This window comes from Lissotriton vulgaris, chromosome 5 (genome assembly GCF_964263255.1).
Source record: "Lissotriton vulgaris chromosome 5, aLisVul1.2, whole genome shotgun sequence".
Classification (NCBI taxonomy): Eukaryota; Metazoa; Chordata; class Amphibia; order Caudata; family Salamandridae; genus Lissotriton; species Lissotriton vulgaris.
In genome coordinates, this window is record NC_141693.1 from 280,840,864 (window position 1) to 280,863,415 (window position 22,552).

Below are 22,552 nucleotides of genomic sequence, written 5' to 3' on the forward strand. Positions count from 1 at the left end.
AAAAGCTTCAGAAGTAGCTGAATCCCACCACTGCTCACCACTTTCTAGACAAACATGATAAAGAAAAAAGCCAAGACGTTTAAAAGGCCCGGGTCTGATACGTCTGATACGTTTGAAAGGGTTGACTCAGTGTGTCCACTGACACCGCCTGAATGTTAATGGGGAATGCAGAAACAACCCGTAGCGGACAAGGAGTTCAGTGAAAGAGAAGTAGGGAGGTTGGTTCACGTCATTCTCCGAGATGCCCCCCTCAATCAGATCAACGACTGCAATGGCGGAAAATACAGAAAATAAACAGCTATCAAGATAGGAACTAAACGGGTATCGATGGAGGCACCGATGAGGCGAACTAGTAAACACGTGCCTGGTGCGCATAAGCCCGCCAAAATTAAACCTGGTACAGTGAGACTGCCGGTGAATTTTTCTGTTCATATTTATTAAAGACATTTGAAATAAAATGAAAACATTACAGTAAATAATTTTCAAGAAGACTTAAAACGGATTCCGTGACGTATCGCCCGCAGTAGCTACAGCAATGTAAGCAAATAAACAAGATTTTTCGGATGTTTTGAGATCACTCCCGCACACTGCCAGAAGGGGGCAGCACACGCACACTTATGAATCGGAAAGGAGCGATGCTGCGCAATCTTTGCAACCCATAAAGAAATGGGGACGAGATGTCATTTAAAATTAACCACAACAAAGGTATAAAGTACATCACAGCAAGAAAAGCCATCCCGTCAGGTTCAGCTGGGCAACTTGTTTGATGTGTACACACTCGCCAAGCACCTTAGTCCGTGCATTCATTCATCCTGCAGGACAGGGGTGGGACAGAAAGCGGTGCCTCTCAAGTGCCTACCGCCAGCACACACTAAACCTCAGCAGCCTGTGCCCAGCGACGGGTCTCACCTTTAGCACTGGGTTCAAGTACAGCTGCTGCTTCTGCCGGCAGATCTTGTTCAGGATCAGGAAGGCGAGCACCCGGATTGTTTCCTCCCCCGTGCTCCAGAGGGTGATTGATTGCTGGGCAGAGGGAGAGAAGCAAGAGCAGAAAAGATCAAGTAAGTAGGCATCACAACCAGACGTATGGCAGGCGCCCTATTTTTAGGGCAAGACATTCAAGCGCAGCGGGAACACAGCTGGGTTACAGAGGTTTCTTAAATACGGGTTGATATCTCATCGAAGTAGGGAGAGGGGGGAATAAAGGAGAATGAAGGGAGATGACATAATACAACACTGTTTGTGGTCCGCAAGGTATATTATTTCGTGACATCGCCTCTGAATCCTTCAGTCTTGTGCCCATAGAGGCCTAGCAGGATTGCACATTACAACCATTTACATAGCCGAAGTTCTCAGGCAGACCCACACCACACTTAGGGCCAGATGTAGGTAGCCAAATACCGGTCAGTATATGCCGAAAATACCAAATTTCGGCCGTTACCGACCGGTATTTTGATATTGAGATGTAGGGGCCCAAAAAATACTGATTCGGTAAATACGATTCGGGAATTTACCTAATCGGTATTTCCCGAATCGGTATTTACCATTCATTCCTATGGGCCTTTTGCCCCATAGGAATGATTGGGAAATACCGATTCGGTAAATTCCGAATGACGGATACTGAATTTTACCAAATCGGTAGAAATTACCGAATTTTGACCTACATCCGAAATACCGATTCTAAAATACCGATTCGGTAAAATTCGGTATTTTAGAATCTGTATTTTTGGATTACCTACATCTAGCCCCTAATTCGAACAACCTCCCCCCTCCCGGTCCCAGCCAGTGTCCATCTCCCTTCTGGCCTCTTCTGTCCCTCCATAGAAGCTCTCAAGTCTCGCTCGTAGCAATCTACCGAACACCCACACACCCAGCTAATCTTCAGCTCTCACACTCTTGACCAATATCTCACACACCTTAGCAAGCCTTCCAGCACGACACACCCCGTCCTTCAAAAACCCACCTACAAGTCCAAAGAGCCCTTTCACAGCCCTTTCACAGCTCAAGTCCCGATAACATTTCTACGACCCCACCAGTCCTCACACCGTCCTCCACTAAGGCGGAGGAGCGTCGCAACACTGCTGGTTGAGCAGTGGAAAGTAAAAATAAAGCGATAGCAACAAGAAGTTATTATTTTATTTTCCTTTGCGACTCCGAGTGGGGCGAGGCTGACTCGCCGCAGAGGGAGCAGGAGTGGTTTGCGCACTCTCCCTACATGACCTTCCAGTCCTCCGAACCGCACACCAGCCTCCAGTCCATCACACATCGTACCACCTCCAGTCCATCACACCACTCTTCAGTCCACCAAACTGCACAGCCCACCCTTGATCAAACACGCAAACCACCAACCAATCCTCCAAAGCACACACTCCACTACTGCTCCAAACCGTACACCACCAACCAGTCCTTCGACCTCCACACCACCCAACAGCCCTAAAAACCACACACCACCATCTAGTCCACCAAACCACATGCTGCTTCTCATTAGGTTGGCCTATTTTGGTAAAGTCCTCTGGCTCACCAGGGCGTCTCAATGGACGGCACTCCTTTTTTGGCTAATCTCCATGCACCTTCAGCGGCACACAGAGGGGTCAGCAGTCAGTGCCTGGACCTTCTGAGCCTGAAGCTTGGCTGGTAGGTGCAGTTCAGTGCCCTGTCTTTTCTCATCTTCACTTCATGTAGATTTGGAATGGGGAGACAGACTTGCAAGGGTTGGCTGGATGGGCTCACTTGACCCTTACCTTCAGGAGCATTCGGGTCTGCTTTGGGAAGCCCAGGTAATACGGGACGGTTGCATTCACATGCTGGAGAACAGCTGCTCCGACTGATGCTTCTGTGATGCAGGACAGGAGCTGGAAGCAATGGAGACGGCATCAGTGACCCACATATGGAACATGTCCAGAGTGAGCTTCACGAAAAAGCCACAACTCTGGAAACTTAAAACGCAGATACTCCTGTGTGACTGGTATCGGCGCTTTGATGTCTGCAATTTACAGTTTGAATTAACAGGCGCCAGTGCAGTGTTATTTTGGATGATGAACGAACGGGCAAATTAAAAGGGAAAGCAGCTAAGTTCTTAAATGAAATAAAAGCCCTTAAATGCGCATCGGCCCAACTTAGATGACGCTGATGAAAACTCTGATGGTTTGCACACTTCACCACCACCTGCAGCACAAGTGAAAGATCATCATGAAATACACACACAGCCTGTGCAGAAATCAGCCCCAACTGTTATTCTGTGTAGGCTTGTGTGTTTCACTGGTGCCACACTGCACTGTCGTGTATGGTGGATGGGTTGGTGGCAGGTTGCGGTGGTCTATAAGCATTGCTCTGTACAATTAGCAGGGATCATGGACGTTTGTGTGACGTGCTGGGCATCACAGCTGGGGCTGAAGCAGTGGCCTGGCAGTGTTGGGAATTTCAACTAGCAGTGAGGTGTTTCAGATCTGCGACTGCTGCAGTCAGCGCACACTGATGTGCATCACATGTAGTGCAGAGGTATTCCACACCCCCAGCTGAGGTAGCTGGCTTGTAGAGTGGTGTAAAACCGACATGGAAGGGCACATGCATGGCAGTGCACCAGGTGTTGGCGGTGCTTTTCAGCTGTGGCTGCCGCAGTGGCACACGTCACTGCTGGAAAAGACACGCTTAGCAGCAATGGTTGCATGAGCCATCTAAAGGTTGTATCCACTTTTGGTGCACTGTGCAGGAGAACCCCGAGTGTAATCTGCCCAATACAGCCATCTCTCACCTGGACCACAGAGCTCAGATACATCTTGACGTGCAGCCGCAACCGTCCCCACAGCGGGCTGCTAGACGGTGCCATCATCCTAAAAGGAAGACATATCGCATGAAGCAAGCGAACAACCAGGTACAAAGAACACAAGTGCCCCTATAAATCACCACATCTTTTTTTCGAGCCTGCCAAGGCCATTGGCACTGAGATGGCAAACGACCTGAAGTTTCATCGTAGAGAGATCCCATAGAGGGGGCAAAAAAAGTGCAGGTACTGCGCACAGTGACAGTAGAGAGAAGAGATAGCAATAGCAGCAGGAAGACGTTCAACAACAGTATACAACAGCAAGCAGAGAGCAAAGAACACTAAGGAGCACCATGCATGTACAGCAGGAGGAACCTTTGTAAACCAAAGCCAACCATTCACCATTTCTCTCACACAAATTGGGTCGCAGTTAAATTGACATCCTCAGTTCTCAGTCAGCACATGCAGGCAGTTGCTGAACTGAAAATTAGCAGACGCAACAGTATCCAAGAAAACAGAAATTTCAATACAAAATCCAAGACTGACAACTAAGGCTTGTATCCTTATGCCAAGATCCCGCTCAGGTTATGGTGGGATCCAGGTCGACTTTCCATAATGCATAAACGCGGCATGTGAAGATGTCCGAATGGTCAATGCAACAGAGGTCAACTCTGCATGAACCTCAGGGTCATGGACTTCCATCTTGGCCTTCCACCTTCTGAAGAGCACCAGTTCAGATCAGATACATTAACTGATTAACCCTACCATGAAAGCAGTCTGACAACGGGCGGGTTTGCTGTGGTACCACGACTGGTTTAGAGCCACTTACTTGGTCTTCCCCTTGGCCGGTTTCAGCTGCAGCTTCTTCTCCAGCAGCACAAACAGGTCTCGTATGCAGAAGGACACAAGAGCGTTGAACACTAGAAGCAAATGTTATGATGTGGGACAGTCAAGTGCCTGTTTTCAACAGCATTTAGCAAATACATTTTAGAGAGAAAAAACAGAGCACAGGCAGCAGGACTACACCGCAGGTCTCATTGTTTACAGTGGAGAACCACAGCCGGCAGAGCAGTCTCTGCGACTCAACTTCATAGTTATTAGAAAAGCACTGAACCGAACAAAATAAATATGATTTAAGGAATAAGAAATAAAAGGGCACCAGTAAAAATGCAACTATTTGGAAGTCAAACCTACAGTAAAAGCAGGTGTTTGAATATTTTAAAAAAACGACATTTACTAAACAGTGGAAGTCAAAAAGTAACAGCCCAGTAGATAGACTTTCTGTTGAGCCATTGAAGTCAGTCACATAAGTACTTCTTTACTTGTCAATATTCTAAAGTCTCACATTCTGCTCGATTCATATAGCACCCTAGACTAAGTTCATGATCATTCCCACCTATTACAGATGAAGAGATTTGACATCATTGTGTGGCACAAACACAACATGTCAGCCTATGGTAGCCATATGAGCCCCCACTGCATACAATCCTTGGCACACTGGTGCACAGCAATGTAAGCAGCAGGAACATGCGGGCTTAAAGGTATACATTGTCATACTATGCCATCAGGATTTTACTCCAGACCCCACTGGCTCTGGGAAACGCCTGCAAGTTCAAAGTGCTCTACTTTATGCTCTTCCAATGACCGAGGGCTGGATGACACCGAGTGCAATGGTTAGCGAGGACTTCCTTGACTCTCCAGCAGAAGCTGTGGCTTGGAAGTCACTGCCTTGCTCCCTGGAGGGGCAAGGAAGATTAAAATCATGTATAATTCAACCACAAATGATACAGAAGTGAATAGATAGGGCTGTGCCATCAGTATTTTAACTTTCAAAAGCGAATCTCCAATTACACATACAATTGTGTTATAATCTCGAGGTCTGAAGAAAAGCTAACGGTTCTAGCACTAATTTTTACAAAGCTATGAACCCAAGTACATTTGTCAAAGAAGGAGCCTATGGAAGTTATAGGGGTCAATGTTAATGAATAGCCCGGAGTCAGTAGATTTTAGAAGTAACCATTTCTGACTGCTTTATTGGAAATTCAGTCACATCCTGCATCTAAAACTTGCAAGTACCTAAGAAAGAGACAAACATGTAATATTCAAGTAGATACATTATTTATGCCAGTGCCCTCTGTCCCATTGACTGGCCAGAAGATAAATAAACAATGGCAGACAAGATCACTATTAAACGCAGCTGACCAAACCCATGTTCACCCATAAGATATTTGTCATTTGGCCCTACGTATGCAAATATAGCACCTTCAGCATAAATGGTATAAAGTGTTTGCGGTCTTATCTTGGTCGGAAAAGGTGCTAACACTTTCCTTCCATTTAGTTGTAAACCCAAAACTGTATTTACCCTACTTAACTGACCTATAAATAAAGTTTCCTTGGAGTTACAGGTCTGAGAGGACACAGAGTTTGAGTGTTTTATTTACTGTGCCATGCTTTTCACTCATTTGATCTCCTACCCAACCTAAGCCCTGCCTGCTTGACTTCATTAACTCTGCAAAGTAACATGCCGAAAGGACTAGATATACAATTGTAGTGCACTACTACTGGTGGCTCTGAAACACCAAAGGGAAACACCAAAGGGACACACCACGGATACAACACAGTAACCACAGAAAGCACAAGGGCAAACAGAAACATACTTTAATTTACTGTGCTTGCGACACTGGCACCTCCATATTTTTGAGATGGCTAGCTAATTTTGTGTTCCAGCTGAGACAAGAAATTAATTGTTTCCAGCTCATAGCAGGACATGCATTTTTGAGCACACATTCAGGGGAACATATAAGGCACTCTCATAGCTATTTTGCCAAGGTTATCATGTGCGACTTTCTATGGCTCTGGCAATTTAAACCACAGCCTCTGCAAGAATGAACTTCATGAATCTGTGAAAATGGATTAAAAAATGGGGGCAGACTTTGGCTGCTGGATCAATAAAGGTGAAGATTCAGGGGTGGTGGTAAATAGTTCTAATAAGGCGCAGCTTATCTTGCAAAAACAGAAACTCGTTTTTTAACCAGAGTTCCACCTTGACTAAGCCCGATTGGAAGGAGTGCACCCTTGGTTGATGTAGCGTCTTGTGATGAACTGCTGAGATTCATTGTGGTTTGGTCGATAACATGTGCTGATGGTTTCATCTAAGTTCATTTTAGATATGACTGAGCTGTGTACCTGTTGTGTAATATGCATTTCACTCATTTCATAGTTACGATGTTTGCCTCTGCAAGGGTGTGAAAGATCTTGTAACTTGTGTCTGATGCATCCTCACTGTGTATTAATGAGAGGAGGGTATAAGCTTATGCAGAGGTGAGTGGGGATATGATGCTGTAGAATGTTGGTTGAATCTATGCCACGTGCCCTGTTAGTTGTCGGTAGTTAATAACAAAAAGGCTGTCTCGAGTGGTGGGTTGTAGATTAATTAATCTGCAATATGGAAGTAGAACAAAGACTGTAACTTATGTACTTATGCTTGCAGGTCCCTTATTCAAAGTGGTGATGATGACTTAATCCTGTGTGACCCTCACTTACTGCAGAAGTAAATCAGGAATATCAAAGCAGAGTCCACACTCACCTGCGCTGTCAGCAACCTTAAACTTTGATGGTTCTCCACCCTCGTTGCTACCCACGGTTGTTGCCACGGCTGCTTTAAAAGCCTGGGCGATCTCATGAAACAGTTTTGGTCGGATATCATGCTAAAAATGAGAGAGTGAAATTTATTTTGCAGTTTTTTTTGTACAGAGGAACATTATCAGAGAAACAGTGGATGTTTTTGAAAGATAAAGTCACTTATTCATAATAAGAGCTATCCCAAACATTTGAGAATATATATGATTGAGCCTTACAAGTCACCTGAACAAATCTCAGACCAACAGTAGAGGCTACACAAACGGCAGAGCAAACATGTTAAACATTAGAACCAGGCCTCAGATAAGACCTTGAAGTTTCAGAGACCAGTCTGCAAACTAACTTTTCTCCAAAGGGAACCATGGTTTCCAAGTCAAACATTTTAAGTATCAATGCACATTTTTATCAAAGTCCTTATTTTACATACGTTTGGAACAACCTTAAACTATGGCAAATGAACACAAAGACGCTGTATACATCGTGAAGCACAAGCAGTGCTCCACTAAGCTGCAGTTATTCGCAGGTTTGGAAAAAGAATTGAGCTGCAGCACAGTTGACAACAGCGCTACAAAAAAATAAAAGGGCAGTTTTTTGTGATTTTGGAGAGGCGGTGCTCTGAGCACCATTACAGCAAGATACTTCTGTGTGCAGATGCATTATTGGCTTAGTCAAAGAGCTGCTTACTCAGTGCCTCCTTTGGGGCCCTGACAAGTCTTTGCATCGTCCTCGATGTACCAATCAAGCACAGCACAAGGAGATGAGTAATCCCGTCTTACCAATATTGATGGGATACGAATCCATCTGCGAATTCTTGTGACTGGCTGTTAATGAGAATCTCTGGCCTGCAAGGGCTAACAGATGTTCTCTGCATTTGTTTTTGCAATACAAAAAAGCTGCACATCACGAAAGGTACACTGAACATTGTATTTGTCTTTGTGGTCACAATTCATAGTGTGTGCACAAGATTTGGTTGAAAATAAAACTTTAAAATGCATTCCTCGTTTTCTAGCGAGTGTGTTATTCATTAATGAAAGTGGTTGGGGGGTTCCATTAACCATCCCTGTAATGTATAATGGGACTGATCATTACTGTCAAAGAAAGTAGGTACGAAGTTCCTTAATGGGTTGTGAACCACAATATGGAGGTTATGTGATATCATCAGACTAGGTTGTTATAGGAGAAAGGTGGAGGGGAATTCCTCCATTTGGAACTAGGGCCCCTCACACACCCAGCATCAAGGTGTCATGCTTGATCATATGGGCCTGCTCCTCGTCGGGTCGGTGCTGCAATACCCGACGGGCACCCATAAAGGGGCTCTTTGTCAGAGATCTTTTGTTTCTGCCGCATACATGCCATGGGTGTGAGGGGCCTAGTGGGTGTAGATGTAATAGTGAATGTGGGATAAAACAGGAGAGGGAGTCCTCCAAAATAGACTTTATTCTGGGAGTGTCCCAGTTTATTAAAAATAGAAAAGGAGAGGCGATTATTTGGCTATAATGAGTCAAACTACGCTCTACTCCTAGATGGTCAACATATTTGTCGCCTTGTAGTCAAAAGCGATCTGTGGGGATTCCTCAGAACCTTCTAAACGAAAACTATCTACACAAAGTGGAAGGGTGGGAAGCTACATCACGGTTGCAGCGGAGCGGGGTAGGTCTACCACGAGGCTTCCAATGGAGCAGACACAACACTTTCTGTGTCTTGAACTCTGCTGAAACTGATGAGGCACGTCCTTACAAGTGATTAGGTTGGCTTCCACACCTGCTGGCATTTACCCCGTAGGACCATTAAGTGGTGGCACTCCGTCTTCTAAACATCGAATATCATCAGATGTTCTTTCTACTGGGTGCTTTTCTTTCGAGATCAAAGCCACCAGTTTCCCATTTCAAGTTTAATGGTTTTCAAAGGCAAATCCTTCCTGGTGGCCTTTTCTTTGACCTTGTAGAATAGGATGTGTCAACCTCCTCGACTGACTGTTTAATTGGCTGAGCCTTTGCACAAAGAGCTCCACTTCCAAGTTCTGACTATAGACTTAGATACCTTAGCTTTTCACTGTTCCTTTTTGCTGTGGGGCACTGTAGATCTGAGGTCAGACCTCTTCTTGCATTTTAATCTGTGTGCCTAGATATTTTTAAGAGTCTAATTCCAGTTGGTGTTATCCCTGAGCTTCCTGTGGGGCGGCTATTTTGTCCTTCTCAGATAATCCCATTTACTCCATCAATAGGATGCTTTTCTTCTGCCTCTCAAGTTCGGACTGTCCCAACATGCCCACTGTGGTCGTTGTGCCAACAGGATTTGGTCTCTGTTAATTAGGTTCCTTGGCTTAAAAAGCGAAGATTCATAAGAATCCTCAGACTTATGGTCTCTTGGGCGGTAGACGATCCACACCAGGGGCCCGATGTAGGTAATTCTAATTTATTACTTCTAAAATACCGAATCATACCGATTCGGTATTTAAGAAGTGGTAAATTAGAAGGGGGAAATGTAGGTATTTCAGATTCGGTAAATACCGAATCGTTAAGATTCGGTATTTACCGATTCTGTAAATACCGAATCGGTAAAGCCCATTGATTCCTTTGGGCATTGAAGCCCATAGGAATCAATGGTCATTACCGAATCGGTATTTAGATTCGGTAAATACCGATTTTTGCAAGGGTGCAGGGGGTGTCACTTTGACACCCTCTAGCACCCCGAATTCAGGCATGTGTGCCATGTGGCACACAGACATGCCCTAAGGGCATGTCTGTCTGTCACATGGCACAGGTGTGCATGCACACATGTGCATGCACACCTGGATTCGGTATTTTACCACCCAATTGGATTGGGTGGTAAAATACCAATTCTGTGAGGCCTGTGGGACTCAGAAGAGTCCCACCTACATTAGGAAGTTACCGAATCAGTATAAATACCGATTCGGTATTTTACCGATTCGGTAAATTTACTGAATCGGTAAAATGGGGCCCTACATCAGGAATGACCATTTACCGGTCGGTAAATGGCCACCTACATCTGGCCCTAGGTGTCTTCTATTAAGAGCGAATTTTCAGTTGCAGTTGGGGAAGAACTTAAAAAGTGTGTTAATGATACAAAATTGTGTCCAGTCTCAGAGCCACCACCTCTACTATAACACATTCCTAGACTATGTCAAAGACTCCTCAAACCAGATTCAATTTCAATTACTCCTCTCATGTTTATTGGGCAGCTTTGTTTTGTTTGCCTTTGCTTCGACTCACCATTGATGACTTTGCAAGAGTTCTTGCTCAACGCACCTCCAAACCCACTGGTGGGGAAAAAAATCTAAAACTGGTCACATTAGTCGCATTGTGGACTTAATGTCGACATCCAAATGAGTCACACTGACTAATCCTAGGTAGACACTCAAAAGGAAAAAAAATGCTAACATCACTTATGGACCCAAGCGTTATATGGCAGAATAATACACAGCATTTCAATCTACAAGAGATTTACACTGCAAAACTGTGCTTCCACTAAAGTGCCCTGAATACCTGGCCATGTTAACTGCACCCAAGGAAAGTACCCTGCCTCCATTTAGTAGTTAGGATTGTTCTATTGAATATATCATTGTACCCTCTGGAAGATTTATTCAGTTACCTCTTCAAAAAGCGAAGACTTGTATAAATATTTTAAGAAAAATCTCAAAAGCTGATTTGCTACTTCCAAATCTCCTGCAAGCGCCTCTTTTTTTGCTTGTGGAAAAAAGATCTCAGAACTTCGTCCATGGAGGGATTTCAGATTAAGATTATAACAGATGCCAACATCGTCACAAAGCTAGATTCAGGAGGTGCCTATCTCCTTAGTGTGAAAGATGGACATTTGAGAAACCATTTGGTCATTGTGGGTACAGAATTATGGCCTTTAGAATGTGTAACGCCCAAGCAGTTTTTCAGTGCTTTACGGATACTAAACTGTCCAATTTATTCTTCCATATTAGGGTAATATACCTAGTTCTCATTCTGGTATTTTATAAAAAGTCAGCTGACCACTGTTAACATGTTACAAGGGGGTTCCAACATTATGAGAAAATGAATTCATAGCCAGCCTGTAGAATTGTTAGTTTGATAAAACATCCATGAATATCTAGGTTATCTGCCCTACGTTTAGCCTGGGACATTGAAAGGCCTAAACAATTGCTGGACTCCTGAAACCTCCCAGGCCTTTTAGAATTATAAAACGTATTCATGCGAGCACCAGTCTTAAAGCAAATTGATACTAATAGCCTTTCTTTGTTTGAGAGAATGCTACAGTTCAAGCCACAGGTGCAGCTTTGATGCAAAAAAAAGAACTGTAAAAAAGCAAGCCTCATAGAATTCTACTCTCAAAAACTAAGACAGAATTAAATTATTCAGTACCTGAAAAACAACTAAATGCAATCAAAGAGACATTGCAAGAATGGAGCCATTATTTCACTCTAAACCAACACCAACTAAATATTTAAATTGATCATAGGCTTGCAAAAGTACCACAACAAGCCAAATTTCACAAAAGCTATCAAGGTCGATGAGCTTTATATTTTCAGAAATACGATTTTCACATCTGATTTTTATTTACCTTAAAACATCAAGATCAATTGCGTATCAAGAAATTGATAAAGAGAATATGCTTTGCTGAGAGATACAATATTACCTTCCAAGGTTTTTGTTTCAGCATCACCCAATCTTTTTGTGTGATGCTCAAAAAAAGAAACTCAAAATGCAGAAGACAAAACAAGAGCCAAACACCTAGTTCTAACATTGACTTCTATTAAGGATGAAAATAGTATTCAGACCTATTACTAAGCTAAGACATTAAAACATTAATGCATTTTCAGATCTTTCATGACTCAATTAGAAGTGGACATTGAGATCATAAAGTCAGTGATGACTTAGTTTAACACCACATTTGGAGAACTACTTTACGCAAAGATAGATATAAATCTAAAGTCCTGTGGACTTGATGCTCAAGACAAGACAAAAAAGAATCAAACACTCTCACAATCATTGGTATCACAAACTAAACACTAGCAACACATCTCTACTTCTTTTACTGCATATGCAAGTCTTTCTGAAGGTTGAGCTACTATCATGGTAACTATTTATTTTTTCACCACAATAACTTACTTATCACTTTTGTATAAACTACCCTCCTTTTCCCTAATGGCTACGGTGTTTTTGAAGTGTTTAGACTGCATGGTCTTCCATGTAGAATCTGATGGATGGCCTCAGTATACTTCCAAGCTTGAGAGTTCACTTGTTATAGTATTACTTCATTATTTTGTACTCTTTACACTTGCTAGCACTGTCTAGGCATTGGGTGGACCTCATTAGTACCAGTTTAATAAGCAGGAAGGTGACCAGTCAACCTTTGCAAAAGGAATTCCACTGAACTTCAACATGTGCGCTGCATTATTTATCAACTTTTGAACTGTTTTGAGCTAGAAACACATTTTTTGGGGTTAATATCTGCAGATTATGCAGCAGTTTATGGATTTGTAGCAAATGAGGCAAATCTATCATGTGAAAATCGCTGCAGCTGCACAATTGAGCAATGTCCTCAGGATTACGTTCACAGTGAATGCCTTTTGAGAAAACAAGAAAAATCGACTGCCTACAGCAGAATTCTTCTGTAACAATGGTAAGTATTTCTCCACGGGGCACAGTCCTTATTTGAGAAATACAGAGATCATTCAGGAAGTTATGCCCTTTGTATATCAAAGAATGCTTCAGTTAAAGCTGTACGCGATGCTCTGCAGTGCTCTAATTGAAGACGAACAAGTACTTTCTAGCTTAGAACAAGCTCAATCATGGCCTGCTAAACAGGTTCCCAGGAACAAAAGACTAGGTTCTGTATACAAGGTGGGTGATAATGCATGTCTCTCTCCAATTAATCTACCATCCAAAATGAAGTGATCAATGTTGCCACCTAGATATTAGGCCTCTTTTTCCCTAACTCTCATAATAATTGCTGTCACAGCGTGATTGAAACTACCTCTATCTTGCGGATGCATCCTTCTTTCATGTTTCACTTGTAAAACATGCAAGTCATGTATCTACCTTTAAAAGAACTAAAGCGGTGCAAGCATCAATTTGGGGAAAAAAAAAGTACGCAGTCAAGGAAATCCATGCTTTACATAGTCATGGCGGACACCTGCTATGCCTTGTAGACTGGAAGCATATTTTCCTTATGATAGTTCTTCAAAGCCTGCTTCCTTTATTTGTGCTACTTATCTGGGTTGGCAATTTCATAGACTTCGCCATGACAACCCTGGTCATCGAGGGAGAGGGAGGTAGAATAATATTCATCTAGGTTTGTGGATTGGAATCTAAGTGGTGCTTCTGGGACAGTGGCCTTAGGCTTTGTCTTTCTCACAGTCCTCAGCAGCTCTTATGTGTAAGAAGCATGAAGACGAGGGAGGTTATGCTTAGAGATTTTCCCATCTGTTTTCCCCCCCATCTAGCTTTCTGTTCTTGATTGGTGCTCATGGGTCTTGAAAGCGGGTTCCCATATCTGTCGACCTGCCTTTTGTCCAGGCGTGGTGTTGCCTGGTTGCCCCCAGGTTTGCTGGTTTCTGCCTCAATCGGTTTATTTTTTCCAAGTTTAGAGAGGAAAGTACTCATAGGTTCAATGAGATTCTCTAGCTGCCTTCTAGTGCTAGATAATAAGGACACACAAAATGTTGCTTCATCTTGATCTTAGCATAGCCAATGTCTACCAGACCTATAGCTTACAATATACATTGAGTGGGTATTAGGTGCACATCTTTCCACCAATGGCTTTCATAAACCAGCTTCTTTCAGCCATTGGATTGAGACACTGTCAATCATATCTTGGCTCAGCCCAGGAGTATTAGTCTCTAATCTAATGCTATTGGCTGTATTCTTCCACAGAGTGCTTGCACTGAACAACTATAACTATAGCTTTCATTATTTGACATAGAAACGGAACTGTATCAAAGGCAAGGGATCCTTTAAGAGAATCCATGATATGGTTCTTTTCTGAGTTTAATGTGTTTCCACAATATGCAGTAGCGCATTAAAACCAGATCTACTGGCTTTGCCAATGCTCACTTAATATATTTTCACAATCCACATCCGTAATTATTATTGGGAAAATATACCCAGTATTCAAGTTGTCCTTTCTACCTAACCCTAATCAATGTGGAGGAAAAGTACTTCCAGTTAACTCTATTTTCTTTTTCCAGGTTTTTACTGCTCAGTGAGCCAGTACGGCGCATCTTCCTGCTGGTTGACGGCGCTTCTTCCTGCTGGCTGTTTGCTTTGGCAGCAGCCCATACTTGTACCCTCCTCGCCTTGTGTCTTCTGTTACTATTGCCTGCTGACTTGCCGGTTCCTTGGAGTTTATTTCTGCAACCTGCGTCTGCTTTAAGACGTAGTTTTTTGTGGTTGCTTATTGGAACCCTTCTCAACTAGAGTCAAGCTGGTGTATATGATGGTTAAAGACAACATAATTTCTTGCCCACAAACTCAGAAATTTTGAACAGAGCAATCACAAAGACGTGCACCTAAAAATCAGCCCCACCTTACCAAGTCAACCCATTCATCGAAGTATCAGCCTTGCCTTTCTCAATCAACGCAAACTTTTAAACGAAGGCCAAGTGTTTGCTTTATCTTTGATTTTAACCAATATCACCAATATTCTTAGCTCTGCCTACAGCACACCTTGTCACACATGCCCAATTTAAAAGTCTCACTGTGGGGCCTCCAGTAGCAAGCACAACGTGCTACAGAAAACTTGATAGACAAAACTCTGTACAAACACAACAGAGAAGATTCAGTCCATTGTTTGGAAACACTGTGCTCCCACTAAATAAAATGTAAATAACTATCTTGGATAGAACGCCAGACAAACCTAGTAAACTTACAACAAACCACATTACCAATAGCAAAAGATTAAGGGCCAGCTGTATGAAGCAGAATCGGGCCATTTAGGGCCACAAAAATACCTTTTCTGATGCATAAACCTCAAATTGTGTTTCATAATTTGGGTGTTGCGACCCAATGCTGATTCAGTATTTGGAAGGGAAGCGTTTAGGGAGTCCCTTCCAAATACAGAATAGTAGTGGTATGTATTAATGTTTGATGACCAAATTCTGGCTGTAAAAAGGGACCCCTTCCAGTTTGCGACCTCTTCCCTAGGTACCCCTTACCCTTTGTGAATGTTGACCAAACATTTGCAAAGCGAAGGCAGTGCTCCTATGAACTTACACTTTTTTTTAACTCAAAAGATTGCTTTATTTAAAAGCAATTACAGACATGGAGGACTGCTGAACTCAACAGGCCATTACTGGAATGGGGTAACCCAATGTGGTTTGAGGACCTGGGTGATCAATGTTATAGAAAAACAGGGGTCCTAACCAAATTAATTCAACAACCAATATATGCACAACGTTAATTATTTCAGTGAGCTTCTTGAGTTGACCTGCTCCGTTGAATCAATCAAAAAATGCTACTGCCAGCAGCAATACGCAAATTATAAAATACCTGACACAAACCAGAGATTATTTGAAAAACATATGGAGTTTAATGAATTACTCCATCTGAGCTTGTCATTTCTATATACATTTATACAATTATATACATTTTATTCTAACGGTAAAAATAGAGAGCAATCGGCTTCTAAAGGGGTGCAAGAAAAAAGAAAGGAAGTGATTGTGAAAGAAGGGTGTAAGCCTCAAAAGAAAAAATGTGACAAGTGAAATATTTTAAACAATTCCAATGTTTTTGCAGCTGTATTTAATTATTCAGCTTATTTAGCAAAAGGCCACAATAGATGACTGCTGTTATTTCATTCATACAGACATGTATGACATGTATAATGTTTTGCTGGATGGTGGTCCTATTTGCACATGACAAAGGGGGCGTCGACGTTTCGACCCGTCTTTTGGTGCAAGGGCGATTGGGAGCCTCGACCTGCGGGTCTTCCTCAGGACAGATAAGAACCCGTTTTTTACCGTAGACTTCTCAAAAAAGTAACCCACTGTTAACTAATGGGTGGCCTCGGTCCTCCTGTCCCGGTATGGACGTATAGTGTGGATAAACGTGATGGAACACCCAACCTGGGTGGATTAACGTCTGTATTAGATATTCCAAAGTTGATACAGACACAGTTCAAAAAAGAGAGACGTCCCGGACACTTGTATGTCGCCCGGGCGTCCCACCAATTGGACTAAGGAACCTCCGTGCGTTTTTGAACGAAGTCCCCGTTCCGTTTAATGGGCAACCGCTGAGCGCTTTCCTCCTCGCGTTTTGCCGCCGCCACAACGATCCGCTGAGTCAGATCCAGGCATGACGCGGTAGCGTCATTCCCACGTATAAGACGTTCCAAATGAAAGGAACGAAAGACTATCCGGTCAACTAAGGGGAGACAATCTAATGTTCTACATTGTATATAATGCGGCAAATTGTTTTGTAAATACTGTGTTGATTAAATGTATACAGAATACCTTTGAAAAGATTTGACTGAATGTCAAGATGCATATGAATTAAAAATATGAGTACTATGTTTAAAGTGAAGTCTGATCGATAAATTTCACTAGTGTTGTGCGCAGCTGAGCCTGTGTTAACAGAGTGTTGACCAGCCAAATTTTTCATGTTATTAGCAGAGTATTAGGGTATACTCTTTCAGTTGCAGCACACAGATCAAAATAAAACAGTTGAAGTTTGTTTAAATTAATCAGGAGTGCTCGGTACACAACAGTTTAATATCATCCCTATGAAGACATTATTTCATAATGGGTCGCAAATTACGACCTACCTCAGTAAAATTCATGAGGTAGGTCGATTTGAGACCCACTAGGAATCGCTAATTTAATAATGAAATTCTCCGATATTAAGAACAGCCATTACCAAATAGTGATGAAGAGAAGAAAAAAATAAACACAATTTGGAAATCGCTAATCTAAATGTTCTGACATCTGGCACTAAATACGTTTACAATGCTACCTACAAATTATCAAATACTACACTCTAGTCGGTGATGGAATATTGGAAACCAGAGCAAGACAGTACTAAATAACACTGGCATTGGGTGGCCTTACCAATGGCAGGACAAGCACAAAATACATACTAAATAATTAGAACATAAAACATTTTTTTATATATAGCACTTCCTATCGCACATTTCTAAGTACCCACAGGCCCCATTTAATGCTAATCAATTTTTATACCTGGTCAGGGTGGAAGGCTGAGTTTGCCTGGCTAGGATTCAAACGTTTAACCTGCAAATTACTAATGAAAAGTGCTCAACTTGCCAAACTATCTTAACAACTTACACTTGCAAGCATTTTAGGAGCTAGCTAGTGAATATTTTTGAGAGCACAATGTCAATTTCTCCGATCTTAGATGTGCAATTTGCCAAGTTACATGTATTGCCAGATGCTTCAATAGATCCTCCACAGCTTTCACATTACTCACAGAAGAATTGGACAGGGACCCTCTCTCTCAGCTACAAGGACCACTATGGACAAATACATAAACATGCCATCACCACTGAAACGATGAGTATAGCGGAGAGAGGATTGTGCATGCACGTGCTGCAAGTGTAATTTGTGAACTATCATCGGATTATAAAATTGCAGGGAAGGGGGCATGGCCAAGATGGCGGTGTGAGCAGACGTGCTTTGTCAAGCTCCCGCCGCCGGCCGCCGTTTACTGGCATATTTACAGCATTCATCCCGGCCCGAGCGCTTTCCTGGCAGGCCCGACACCGGCACTACTGCGGAGAGGTGCGGGGGAGCGGCATTGCCGGTTCCCGGCGCGTGATTCCCGCCGACCCTGCCCCGACTCGTGGCGGCCACGGCGGCCTGAGGAGAGCAGTGCAGCGAAAGTGAGGCCGTGGTGGGCGGAGCCCGGACGCCGCCTCGAGTGCACCTAGACCAGGCAGCGGCAGCGGCGGCAAGCCCGACCCGCGCTGCGGAGCGCGAGGCCCCCCCGTGGTCCCAGGTCGGGGGCTTCTGCGGGCTTGCCGCACCACCTCGTCGCCTTGGCTGATCGGCTCTGAGAGCCGCGGACTGCACCGACACCTGCTCGGGGACGTGTGGAGGAGCCCGGCGGGTGCCCCGAGAGCGGAGGTGAGGAGCGGGGGTGGACGGGCGGCCCCCCAGCGCCCGGCGAGCCTACCTCTGTGGAGCAGCAACCGCCGGGGGAAGGAGGTGTTTGCGCGGACCCCCTTGCGAGTTGGGGTTGGCGGCCCCCGCTGCGAGCGCCGGAGGCGCGGTGGGACTGTCGGCGGGCGCTGCACTGAGACACAACGCGCCCTGACTGGGCCTAGCCTCGTGTCCTTCCCTCATCGCTGGCGCCCGCCTGCAGCGCTGCCCCTGCCGCACAGAGCTCCCTATGTGCTGCTGCAACATCGGGGCTGCACACCCGGAGGGGGCCCGTCGGCTTGAGCGACGATTGTGACCAGAGGGACAGGTGGAGACGCTCCCGCGTGCTGTGGGCCTGGCGAGGCCTCCTGCTCTGACAGACTCATTGGAAAGCGCACCCAGCGCCGACGGCTGCAGCGCCGACAGGCCCGACCCGCGCTGCGATGTGCGAGGCCCCCTGAGATCACTGGACGGGGCTTCTGCGGGCCTGCCGCACCTCCTCGCCCCCTTGGCAGCACAGCCCTGAAGGCCGCGGGCGCCATTTTGGACCGCAACGAGCCCTGCCCGGGACTAGCCTTGCGCCCCCCACCATTCCTGGCTCCAGCAGCTCTACCCCCACCGCGCTGCGCCCGCCTAGTGCAGCCGCGACCTCGGGAAGCACCGATCATCCCAGCCCGGAGGGTCTTCCCCGGGACCCAGGGGCCTACCCGCGGCCAGCGGAGGAGGTGGTCAACGGCCGCGGCTGGGGGCCCCGGGAGGACATGTCTGGCGGAAGGACCAAGAAGGACCGCACCATTAAGGACCTCTTCACCCCCACCACCATGGGGAAGCGGAATGGACAAGTGGGGCCCAATTCCCGAGGTGACGCGGAGAAGAAGGTGGAGGTCGTGTCGCCTTCCAGCGGGACGGACCCCGAGGGCCCGGTCACGCGGTCCTTCCTGGAATCCCTGTTCTCCAGTTTGCGGGAAGACATCCATGCCCTAAAGAAGGAGCTTCAGGACGAGATCAAGGAGGTCCGCCGCGATACCGACGCCATAGGGGAGAGGGTGGCGGACCTGGAGGCGAAAAGTGACACGCGGGACACCGAAATCGAGGCCCTAAGGCAGGAACTGGCCCGCATACATGACCAACAGGTAGATCTCCAAACGCATGCCGAGGATCTGGAAAACCGCTCCAGGCGGCATAACATCAGGATCAGAGGAGTGCAACTAACCCCGGACACGGAGGACCTCTTTCAGTTCACGCGGAGCCTCTTCAACCACATCCTGGGCCGACAGGCGGATGCCCCCTTGCGACTAGACAGAGCCCACCGGACGGGTCCGCCGAGAGCCGGCGCTGCTCACCCGGCGGACATCCTGGTGTGTGTGCAGGACTACAGAACAAAGGAGGAGATCCTGAGCAAGGCCCGCCAATTGGACAAGATTACCTTTGGCGACCACACGCCGACGTTATACCAGGATCTGGCCGCACTCACACTGGAGAAGCGGCGCACCTTTCGGCCAGTGACAGCGGAACTGAGAAAACGCAACATCTCCTATAGCTGGGGCACCCTTTCCGCTTGGTGTTTCGGCTAGGTAATGTGCTTCATCAGCCGCGTTCCCTCAGGGACGCTTGCCGTGTACTGGGACTTGACGAGCCACCGGTCGACGACGGCCCGCTGGGCGACTGGGCCCCCAACGAGGCGACCCCGGGACGCTGGCAACAGCAACGCCGCAGACGCAGGCCGAGGCGCCCCGCAGCAGCGGAGATAGAGGAAGGGCAGCGGGCGGCGGTGGAAACCGTGGCGCAGGGCCTGGCGCCAGCGCACAGTGACTGACCACTGAGAGGGGACCGCACTAGCTCCACAGGTCTCGGCCGGGTTGGATCAATCCGGTCCGGCGGCGGGGGCGAAGGCAGAGTGCTTGTTGGCCTTCCCAGAAGGAGACTCTGACTCGGCGCTTTCAGCGGAGAGCTAGGGGAGGACCGACCTGCTCGCACTGCTGCCACTGCTTCCATTCTACGGACGTACTCTACCACGGGTCCAGTGGCCTTGAGACTGGACCTGGGACAATATTGGACCTCATTTCTTTACCAGTTGGGGGGTGATGCAGGGAAGAGGGGAGGGGCGGGGGGGAGTTGCTCTGAGGGAGAGGGGGACCCGGGAGAAAGGGGTCGCTCCAGTTGAGCTGAGGATGGGGGGGGGCAGTTGGGGTTGACCAGTTGCTCCGGTTGAGCCGGGACTCGGGGGGGCAGTTTGGGTTGGGGGGGTCTTGGGGAGAGAGGGGGGAGGGGCGGGGGGGTTCTCCTTGTCCAGAGGGTTTGGTCGCCAAGAGGTGCTCTGACGCGGCCCCTAGCGCAGTGTCTTTCGCGACCCGCGGGCCCACAGTCACGGCCGCCGGGCAGGCTTGGCTTTACTCGTACGATCCCAGATATGCCACGACACCTCATAGTGCTTACGCTTAATGTGCGGGGTCTCAACAGCCCGAACAAACGCAGGGCGATATTATCCTATCTCGAGCGCTCCAAGGCGGATATCTGCCTTCTCCAGGAAACTCACCTTGTGCGCAGCGACCAGCATAGACTCAAATCCCGCGCGTTCCCGTGGCAGTTCTTTTCCTCTTCCCCGAAGAAGTCTGCAGGGGTGGCGATCCTAGTGGCTAAGTCCTTTGAGGGGAAAGTCCTCCAAAAAGAGGCCGAAGTTAGAGGGCGGCTCCTACTCTATAGCTTCCAAATCGCGGGCCACACCTTGCTTGTGGGCTCTGTTTATGGCCCGAACGAGGGTCAGGAAAAGTTCCTGCATACAGCTCTAGAGACCGTTACAGCCACCACACACACTCACTTGCTGCTGGGGGGGGACCTCAACATAGTCTTTCATAACACGGCGGATCGCTCGGGTCAGAGATCCGGTCAAGTAGGGGCGCTCACGGCGGCGGGTCACGCGCACCTGACAGACCTGGGCCTCATCGACCTTTGGCGGCACACGCACCCCCAAACTACCACCTACACGTATTATTCGGCTGCGCATAAGACGTACGCGAGGCTAGACTATTTTCTGGGCTCCGCGCAGCTGGCGCTACAAGTGGAGAGCGTGGAGATACTGCCAGCCTCGCTCTCGGACCACTCCCCGGTGGCAGCGACGCTTCGGGTGGGAGCAATGCCAGCTCCACAACGGCACTGGAGGCTGCGGGACGGTCTCTTACAGCTGCCTGACACCCAGGCCCGACTCGCGGCGGCGATTAACCGTTTTCTGGAGCACAACGCCAATGATGACACCACCAAAGCGACCCAGTGGGCGGCCCTCAAAGCGGTCCTGCGCGGGGAAATCATCTCCATCGCCACGGCCAACAACAAGGAGAGGGAGCTGAAACGTGCCGAGCTCTCCCAGCGCGTGGCGGAATTGGAACAGATGCACCAACGCACAGGGGCAGCCAGAGCATGGCGTCAACTATGCGCCGAGCGGAAAATGCTAGCGGCCTTGGACCAAGATGTGGCGGAATACGCCGCGATGCGCCTCAAACACGTCTACTATACCGGTGGCGACCGATGCGGGAGACTGCTGGCGAGTAGACTTCGGGCGCAAACCCAGAGGCAACAAGTGCGCTCTCTCCGGCTGCCCAATGGCGACCTGGTCACAGAAAACGCAGCGATTGCGACGGCTTTTGGCAATTTCTATGCGGCGCTCTACGACGCGGATCACCTAGACCCTGACGCCGGCCCAGCCTATGTGCGGGGCGCGGAACTCCCCACCCTTACCCAAGCCCAAGCGGACTTTCTGGAGCGGCCCATAGGCCTGGAAGAGGTCATCTCGGCCATTGCCCGCCTCAAGGTCGGGAAATCCCCGGGACCCGACGGCTATACTGCGGCATTTTACAAGACCTTTTGCCAGCAGCTTGCCCCCCTCTTGCGCGACCTGTTTAACACGTTTGACACGCCCGGCGCCATACATCCGGACCTGCTGGAGGCGTCTATCTCTGTTATTCCCAAACCCGGTCGTGATCCGGCAGTCTGCAGCTCCTACAGACCCATATCGCTACTGAACGTAGACCTGAAGCTCTACACTGGCATACTAGCGA

At 47.0% G+C, this 22,552-nt stretch overlaps 1 protein-coding gene across 1 annotated transcript in view; it reads right to left on the reverse strand.

Moving 5' to 3' along the window:
- Window positions 1-22,552, reverse strand: part of NOC2L (NOC2 like nucleolar associated transcriptional repressor) — a 418,727-nt gene that overhangs the window by 345,506 nt on the left and 50,669 nt on the right. The window contains exons 5-9 of the mRNA XM_086921428.1: window positions 7,347-7,467; window positions 4,590-4,680; window positions 3,752-3,830; window positions 2,742-2,852; window positions 910-1,023 (exon numbers count right to left, since the gene is read on the reverse strand). Coding sequence (XP_086777554.1) covers window positions 910-1,023; window positions 2,742-2,852; window positions 3,752-3,830; window positions 4,590-4,680; window positions 7,347-7,467 — 516 coding nt within the window. The remainder of the gene's footprint in view (window positions 1-909; window positions 1,024-2,741; window positions 2,853-3,751; window positions 3,831-4,589; window positions 4,681-7,346; window positions 7,468-22,552) is intronic.